We start from the raw sequence: 9,337 nt of genomic DNA on the forward strand, positions 1-9,337 counted from the left end.
AAGCGAGTCTCCTGCCTCTGCCTCCCAAGTAGCTGGGACTACAGGTGCTGCCACAATGCCCGGCTATTTTTTGGTTGCAGCTGTCATTGTTGTTTTGGCAGGCCCAGGCTGGATTCGAACCCGCCACCTTAGGTATATGTGGCTGGTGCCTTAGCCAATTGAGCCACAGGCGCCGAGCCAGGGAATTATATTTTTAAAAAACCAAACCCTCACTTTGGAGTCTTGAGGATAGTATTAGAAAGTATAGAAGATTTCTTTCTGGCATTGAGAAGTAATGAAATGCTAAGCTCAGAGGTTTATGTATCTTCAAAATATTAACACAATAGTAAAGACATAGACTCTAGGTCTTGTTTCAGGTGTGTTCGTTTCAAACTGAATGAAGTAATAGTATAAAATGCTTAGCAGAGTCTGGCTTCCAAGGATGATAGCTATTATTCTGTGATGCGTGGGATATGTGAACTTTCTTTTCAATAGCCTGTGCACAGTGACAGTCCTAGATCTTTCTGCACATTGCAGGGGAGTTCTATGGCCCTTGTGGACTGAAATGTATTGAGGAACCTTTGGAGATGTGAATGTCACATAATCACAGCAGATTCCTGTGCTTATGAGTGGTACTTTCAGTATCTGCCTATTTGTGTCCTTTTGTAATTTTTTAATCCCAGAACTCTGTTCCCTCCTTCATGATGTCATACATTATCTTTTTTTCTCTCCATGCTGCTCTGAAATCCTGCTTAGAAAACTATTAGAAAATGGCTGCAGTCCTGAGCTGTGAGCAGTAAACACAGCCTTTGAGAACAAGAGCACATTTCCCTTTCATGATACCAGGTAGGGTTGTATGACTCCCAGCTAGTTTTAGCATCTGAGTCTTACCTTTTCCCTCCCACTGTATTGAAGAATGTTGGTGATCTCTTAAGAGGTACTTTGCCTAGTTTGTTACTCATTCATACCTACAAAAAAAACAACAAAACTATTTTTAGATTTTTGTTGTGTTGTTACCTTCAGTTACACTTTAGTTATTTCATTGGCTGATTTCAAAATTCCTATGTCCTGGGATAATGTAAGAAATAATTGGTACTATTAAATTTCATAATGGAAAAAATTAAAACTCAAAGTCTTGGGAGTTTGAAAGAAAGGCTGTGAATTCTCAGAGGTACTAAGCCTATAACAGGACTGACTTGCTCTGTTGGAAAGACTTGGTCTTGGAAGGTTAGTCTAGGACCAGCTTCTCAAGGTGGTTTGTTTCCCTTATCAAGATGTGATCTGGGAACCTTCAAGATTTAAGTGAGTCATGAATAAGGGATGATAGGTATTGCTGGCTTTTAACAGGGCAGTTAACATGGCTAAGAATATGGGCCCTTTTATGTTCTCTGTACCTAGGACTTCCTCCATCAGGCAGCTGGCAAGACCTGAAGGATCACATGAGAGAAGCTGGGGATGTCTGTTATGCAGATGTTCAGAAGGATGGAATGGGGATGGTTGAGTATCTCAGAAAAGAAGACATGGAATATGCCCTGCGTAAATTGGATGATACCAAATTTCGTTCTCATGAGGTGGGCTTCTACCTTCTGTTCAGCTTGTACCTAGGTCACTCCACTTGAACCTGACCTAGCAGAAGTAGCAACAGGGCATGAATTTGCCCTTTGACGATCTCACAGTACCATGATCTATCTTACGTGGATAGAGCCAAAGAATTTGCCATGCCTAAGCCCTGCAGGATCATAGCAGAGAGAGGTGCATTCACCTGGAGAAAATACTAGTGTTGTCTGTTACAATGTGATGAGCTATTCTGTGATACCACCCCTTTCACACCTAGCCTTCTGTGAACCTAACAGTTGTGGCTGTCGCTCCTCTGGGTCTAGTGTGGACTCTATAGGGTGAGTTGTCACTTGTCTTTTCCCTTCTTAAAGTGGCACAGGGTCCTCAAAACCTCAGCCACTGTGACATTTTCTTGTTGTTAATCCCTTCACCCTTGGGATATAGTTTTTGATGTCTTTTAGGAAGGCAGCTGCTGCTTCAGACCTCGCAGTTTGATTCAAGTGGTGACTATTTGGTACCCTTAAGACTAGGTACTAGACCGCTAGACATTGCATTTTTTTGGTTATACTGTACACCAACTTTTTGTGGTGTTTAAGGATATCTGGAGGGGACATGTATTTCTGGACTCATTTCATTTTTTCTGAGGATTCATGTAATTCCCTAGTTTTATAGCCTGGAGACTCGTTCATGGCTTAATAATGCTTTTTGCTCAGATTGTCCTGTAGGACTTGAATTTAAAGCAGAAACAAGACAGTACCTGGTCCTCACTTACATTGCAAAGCAAGGCTTCACTAAGGGTAAATTCAATTATTGTCTTTTGTCTAAGGTGAAAAAACATCTGGTTTTTCATCTTAGTATCTTTGGATAGAGTATGGGTTGAGGGCAGAGATAGGCCAGCATAGACATGACGACTCTGCTGCTTATTAATTTCTTAGCTGAGCTCCTCCCTGAACCCTGGTTCATCCATGTACAAAATGGTCACGTAAAAGCACTAATAAGTTAACCTGAGGATAACTAGACTATTTAGCCCATGTTCTCACACATCCAAAGGTGTTAAAAACAGGTTAGCTTCTTCCATATGTACCCATCTTGAGATATATATATGAGGTGAGAGTGGACTAAATTATATGACCTCTGAGATCCTTTCTAGTTTTTAGCTTCTGGGGCCAGTGGCAGTAATTCAGTTATTTTATTAATAATAGCTAACATTTACATATTTATCAATATGTCAAGTTGCCATTTATTACTTTCATCATTTTTGGCAAGTGATACAACTTGAGTCTTAATTTTCTTCATTCTTCAAATGGGAAGGGTCACATGCGAGAAGCTACCTTATAACATTATGATGGTTTAACGAGGTAGCATCATATCAGGCACACAGTACACACACTAAATGCTCAGTACTTAACTATATTTGTTAGGCAGCCAGGTTAGATGTTGATTTGCTTATTAGTCTTTTGGCTCTTATTTTTTACTTTACTTTTTGTTTGCATTTTAGGGTGAAACTTCCTACATCAGAGTTTATCCTGAGAGAAGCACCAGCTATGGCTACTCACGGTCTCGGTCTGGGTCAAGGGGCCGTGACTCACCATACCAAAGCAGGGGTTCCCCACACTACTTCTCTCCTTTCAGGCCCTACTGAGACAAGTGATGAGAATGTTTTCTTTATTTTTTAGGCGAACTGAGCTGCTTTGTGCTCAGAATCTACATTCCAGATTGATGATTTAGTGTCTTTGGAAATTTTTTTAATTTTTTTTTTAAAGAAAAAAACTGCATAATTTCTACTGGGGCCATATTAGCAGTGAAATATTTTAAGCTGCAGAAATTGTGGTTTTGGTTCAGAAACAAGTTGCATATTTTTCACCCCTGATTATGGGAAGAAAATCAGCACTGTCTTTCTGGGTTGTTCTGCTATGGAGATCAGCAGTTACTGTGACTGAGTCGGCCCATTCTGTTTAGAAATATATTTTAAACGTTTAGTAATTGATATGTGTGGTTGTCCTTGATTAAGTTCATAAATTTCACCAAATAGGCAAGGCACACTAATTAAAAAAAAAAAAAAATCATTGAGCTGTAATAGCAAAATATAACCAGATGTTAAGGAGCAGAAGTGGGTAACTTTGAGGATTAAGATAGTTGCTCTGATGTTGGTTTGAGAACTTCAACCCTGAGAGTAGGTTCAAAGTTTTTTTCTTTCAATTCGAGTCCAGGTATGTACACTTAGCTGCCATAAAGAAAAAGGGAACACTGCAGATAAAAGAAGGCAATAGGAAAAATAAAAACAGATTTTAAAAATAAACAGTACATAGGCTGGATGTGGTGGCTCACACCTGTAATCCCCACACTGTGGGCGGCAGATGCAGGTGGATCACCTGAGATCACAACATTTGAGACCAGCTTGAGCTAGAGTGAGACCCCATCTCCAAAAGAATAGCCAGGTTTTGTGGTGGGTGCCTGTAGTCCCAGCTACTTGGGAGGCTGAAGCAAGAAGAAAATAATTAGCACAAAGACTATTGGAATTTTTTTTGGGGGGGGGGCAGGGGGGAGACATAGTCTCACTGTGTCACCCCAGGAAGAATGCTGTGGTATCAGAGCTCACAGTAACCTCAAATTCTTGGGCTGAAGTGATCCCCTGCCTCGGCCTCCCAAGTAGCTAGGACTATAAGCCCCCACCACAATGCCCGGCTAGTTTTTCTATATTTAGTCTAGATGGGGTCTTTGCTGTTGCTCAGGCAGGTATATCGTTAGTCCATGTACCTTGGCCTCCCAGTGTGCTATGATTATAGGCGTGAGCCACAGTGCCTGGCCAGAAATTCTTAGCCAAAACCACCTTTGACAGTTTCATTGAGGGGAAAAAAAAACCCTTTAAGGCAGTGGTTTTCAACCTTCCTAATGCCGCAACCCTTTAATATCGTTTCTCATGTTGTGGTGACCCCCCAACCATAAAACTGCTACATAGTAATGAAAATAATTTTATGGTTGGGGGTCACCACAACATGAGGAACTGTATTAAAGGGTTGTGGCATTAGGAAGGTTGAAAACCACTGCTCTAAGGTCTGGTTCAACCAATCAGGTTTTTTTTTTTTTTTTTTTTTTGCCTCTAAATAAGTCTCATTTATCTTTGGTGTCTGAACTTTTTAAAAAATAATCCCACAATCTTGGATTTATCTTAATTTAATAATCTTAATGGGGGTAGAGAGTGCTGCTTTGTTTTAGGCCAGTGCTATTTTTGGTAAGTTCTCTTAGAGCAACACCAGGTATGATTAGATCCCTTTTGCATACAGTCATTTTGTGGACTGGCAGATGGTTCTAGGTTATGAGTTCCCAAACTGTAGTGTACTTTGAATACTTTTCAGACTTTAGCAAAACGATTCTCTGCTAGAAACAAAATGGGTACTCAGGGTATTCAGGTATTTTTGGTAAAGATAGGGCTGTTCAAATAAAAAGAAATAGCAACTAAAAATGATAACTTGGGTTGTTATTTAGTGATCAAGGATTCTGTCTCTGAGTTATGTAAAAAGAAAAATTCACTTTTATCCTGAGAAAAAGACTGATAGTCTTTCTGAGGGAGAGATAGAGGATAATGTCTTCCATGTTGAAAAGGCCTGGTAAGTGAATACTTGACCATTTCCTTGGACATTGACTTTTGCTCTTTCACTTATAATAGCAACAACTCATTGCCTTGTTTTGGCTAGCTCAATGTGTCTTTTTTTTTTTTTTTTGAGACAGAGTCTCATTCTGTTGCCCAGACTAGAGTTCCTAAGCCATAGCAACCTCAAATTCCTGGGTTTAAGCAGTCTTCCTGTCTCAGCCTCCTGAGTAGCTGGGACTACAGGTGCCTACCACAGCACCCAGCTATTTTTAGAGATAGAGTCTCGCTCTAGCTCAGGGTGGTCTCAAACTTGTGAGCTCAGGTGATCTGCCCACCTTGGCCTTCTAGAATGCTGGGATTACAGGTGTGAGCCATGGCACCCGACCTGAACCTCCATTTTTTTTAGGTGACTGAAAGAAGTGAGAACACTAGTGTTAACAATAACAAATATTATTGCACTTCCATGTGTCCACAGGGTACCCCCTTCCCAAAATAGCTACTCAGCTGTGCAGGACAGGCTCTTGTTCATCCAGCTTTGGCAAAGGGATATTACCTGTTTGAAAATAGTAACAAAAAAGAATGTTACAGCTGAGCCTCCTGCCCAACATACTCTATTGAGCTGATTACTTAGTCGTGGAAAATAAGCAGTGGGACTAAGTATAGCTACTATACTATCCTGTTTTTCTTTTTCTTTCTTTTTTTTTGAGACAGAGTCTTACTTTGTCACTCTTGTTAGAGTGCTGTGGTGCCATAGCTCACAGCAACCTCAAACTCTTGGGCTCAAGCAATTCTCTTGCCTCAGGCTCCTGAGTAGCTGGGACTACAGGTGCCCTCCACAATGCCTGGCTATTTTTTTTTTTTTTTTAAAGAGATGAGGTCTGGCTCAGGCTGGTCTTGGACCTGAGCTCAGGCAATCCACCTGCCTCCACCTCCCAGGGTGCTAGGATTCCAGGCATGAGCCACCAAGCTTGAGTTCCAGATTTGTCACCTGCTATACACCCTCCCCCCCAGTCCTGTTTTGCTCATTCCTGTTAGTTTGCCCCTGTAGAGGTAAGTATGACCCCAAACTCTTGCCATCTCAATGGCACCATCACATTAATGTTTTCAAAGTACCTTCACATAACATCTTTGGTTCTCACAGCTACTGCTTCATTCCTTAGGTTACTGTGAGACTAACTGTACTATTTGTTAAACCACTCTGGGGAACACGTACCTGGGGGGGCCACAAAATACTCTTCCACAATGCGATGGGAATTTTGTAGTAATTCTTCAGCACAGTTGCCTTCTACTACATCGTCGGATCTCAAGTACAGACACCTACAAAACCCAGAAGCTCAAGGTTATCTTTTTCAGAAAATGGGCCTCCTAGGGCACCGTGGACAGGTTTGGGCAAGAACGGGAGAATAAGCATATTCTTCAGGGCATTGCTAAAAGAAAGAGGGGCTAGGGTCAACACTAGTCCAAATGACAGTTTACAGTTTATAGATTCTCTCAACCACTCTGTGAGGTAAGTGCTGATTATTTCTGAGAACTGATATGTTTAACAAATATTTTTTGATGAACTATGGGCAAATTACTTTTGGTGGGGACATGTAAAGGCAATTATAAGAGAATGTATTAAAACTAACAGAAGTAAGCAAAGCTGGATGAGGAAAAGGTACCTAACCCAGCCTAGGTGAGGAGTACATAGTCAGAATAGGTGATATCACTGCTAAAGGACAGGCAAGAAATAGCTAGATTGGGGAGAAGGGGCAGTGGCTAGGAAATGGATTTCCCAGCAAGTACAGCAGAAAACAAGAAGTCTAGAGCCTGGCAGATTCAGAAAAGGACACGGAGTTTAGCAGGCTGCAGTTGGCCCCTTGAAGGAGAAAAGGAAATTAGAGACCTAAGCAGAGATAGAGAAAGAAATTTGCTCAAGAGTGATCTCCTTAAGGATATTGGCTCCTAAAGTGACAGAACTGGGATCTGAGCCTACTCTTGTACCACCTAAGATACAGGCTTTTCTCACCAAAGCCACCTTCGTGAATATAAAAAGTGCCTGTCTTTGAGCAAGAGCATAGCTCAAGAAGCTCTCAGTAGTCTCTGGGCCCAGCTGCTGTACTCAAGCCTCCAGGTGGTAAACTGGTGAAACCAAACAGTAGCTTGAATGTACTCATGAAGTGTCATTATAAAAGTTCATGACAAGATGGCTCAGCCTGTTTCCACGTACATGGGCTAAACAATAAGCAGTCTGTTAAATTACTGATAAGGGGGCAGCCAAGCTCTTTCTGCTTGGAATGGACATACACTGAGTCATGTCACAAAGAGGCAAAATGTAACATGAACATCTGAGCAAAAGATGCACAAGAGGGCTAAGTTCTCACAATAAGGTGCTTTTACAAAAGGACTAGTTCTCTTCCTTTTGTGCACCTCATCCAAAGTTAAACACAACAAATTTATTCAGTTTATGAAGACTGCAGAACTGGAGTCTACTCCAGGATCTGGCACTGTCTTAATGGTGTGGCCTTAACAAGTACAATCTTCTAGACCAGTGGTTCTCAACCTTTCTAATCCCACAGCCCATTAATATAGTTCCTGTGGGTTGCAACCCACAGGTTGAGAACCACTGTTCTAGACTTTAAGTTTCTTAACAAAAAAGTAGGTTGTACTAGTTGGTTTTTTTTTTTCATCTTAACCATGCAAGGATTATACATTACTTTATTTAATTTTTTTTTTTTTTAAGACAGTTTCAAGCTGTCACCCTAGGTAGAGTGCCAGGGCATCATCATAGCACATAGCAAACCTCCAACCCTTGGGCTCAAGAAATCCTCTTGTCTCAGTTTTTTCTATTTTTCCTAGAGACGGGGGTCTCACTCTTGCTCAGGCTGGTCTTAAAGTGGTACATCAAGCAGATGCCTCACTTGGCAGTCCATTCACTTTGGCTTTCCAGAGTGCTAGGATTACAGGGATTATTCCTTTAAGAAAATTTGGGAGAGGGCATCGCCTATGGCTCAGTGGGTAGGGCACTGACCCCATATGCCGAGGGTGGCAGGTTCAAACCCAGCCCCAGCCAGCTAAAACAACAATGACAACTACAACAACAACAAAATAAACTTAAAAAAAAAGAAAAAATTTGGGAGAACAGAAATAAAAACAACCCACAACTGTTAGAGATCTTATTAGGTTCCTAAGTCACACCTGAATCCAAAACCCAGTGCCACACATTAGCCTCTCCCTGTTTCAGTTTCCTTATTTAAACGCTTTGTAAGATTGACAGGAAGATTAAATGAAATTATATTAATAAAGAAGATTTAGTATTGCTTAGCCCGCATTCACATGCCAATGAGATGTGGGTGCAGAGTGGCACTTGCTCCTTTCAGGAAGAGTCAATGCATCCCACCCTCCATCACTAATTCAAAGTCTACCCACTAAACCTGGGGTTACACATAATCTGCCTAACACTTGAAGATTTGGGAAGACTCTACTACCACCAACAGGTGATTAAAAGCTACTGCTTCCCAACAGTAGATCTAATAGCAACTGATTTACTTATTTAGTAATTGGGTTTTCTATGTAAGTATAATTTCTAGAAAAACATAATTCACTCCTTTAAATACTACACTTAATTACTGCCAATGATGGAATTCCTAGGATAGACCCATTCCTCCCTATTAATCATAGGCTACTAAACCCAGGGCTCTGTGACTCTGGTATACCAAGCAGATGCCTCACTTGGTAAGTTGCTTAATTTTCCTGAACCTTAGAATCATGTACAAAACACCCAATAGGGGCTTGGTGCCTGTAAATCAGTGACTAGGGCGACGGCCATATACACCAGGCCAGCCAAACAACAGCAAAAAAAGCAGTTGGGCATTGTGGAGGGCGCCTGTAGTCCCAGCTACTTGGGAAGCTGAGGCAAGAGAATGGCTTAAGCCCAAGAGTTTAAGGTTGCTGTGAATTGCGATCGCTTGGCACCCTACCGAGGGCAACATTGACTCTGTCTCAAAAAAAAAAAAAAAAAAGAAAAAGAAAACACCTGATACGACCACATGAGCTCTTCAAGTCAATCATTGATCGAATACTTCGCCTTCTATCTTTCTCAAACAGTTCTTTAAGAGAAATTAGCCTGGCTCGGCGCCTGTGGCTCAAGTGGCTAAGGCACCAGCCACATACACCTAAGGTGGCGGGTTCGAATCCCCAGCCCGGGCCCACCAAACAACAATGATGGCT

At 41.5% G+C, this 9,337-nt stretch overlaps 2 protein-coding genes across 2 annotated transcripts in view; one reads left to right on the plus strand and one right to left on the minus strand.

Moving 5' to 3' along the window:
- Positions 1-3,523, plus strand: part of SRSF9 (serine and arginine rich splicing factor 9) — a 12,306-nt gene extending 8,783 nt beyond the window's left edge. Inside the window, exons 3-4 of the mRNA XM_003789915.3 lie at positions 1,378-1,550; positions 3,035-3,523. Of these exons, the coding sequence (XP_003789963.1) occupies positions 1,378-1,550; positions 3,035-3,178 (317 nt within the window). The 3' untranslated portion in view covers positions 3,179-3,523. The remainder of the gene's footprint in view (positions 1-1,377; positions 1,551-3,034) is intronic.
- A 2,037-nt stretch (positions 3,524-5,560) lies between these two features.
- Positions 5,561-9,337, minus strand: part of GATC (glutamyl-tRNA amidotransferase subunit C) — an 8,629-nt gene continuing 4,852 nt past the window's right edge. The window contains exons 3-4 of the mRNA XM_003789917.3: positions 6,342-6,445; positions 5,561-5,681 (exon numbers count right to left, since the gene is read on the minus strand). Coding sequence (XP_003789965.1) covers positions 5,629-5,681; positions 6,342-6,445 — 157 coding nt within the window. The 3' untranslated portion in view covers positions 5,561-5,628. The remainder of the gene's footprint in view (positions 5,682-6,341; positions 6,446-9,337) is intronic.

The sequence above is a fragment of the Otolemur garnettii genome, unplaced genomic scaffold (genome assembly GCF_000181295.1).
Source record: "Otolemur garnettii isolate 467f Iridium unplaced genomic scaffold, OtoGar3 scaffold00038, whole genome shotgun sequence".
NCBI classification, from domain to species: Eukaryota; Metazoa; Chordata; class Mammalia; order Primates; family Galagidae; genus Otolemur; species Otolemur garnettii.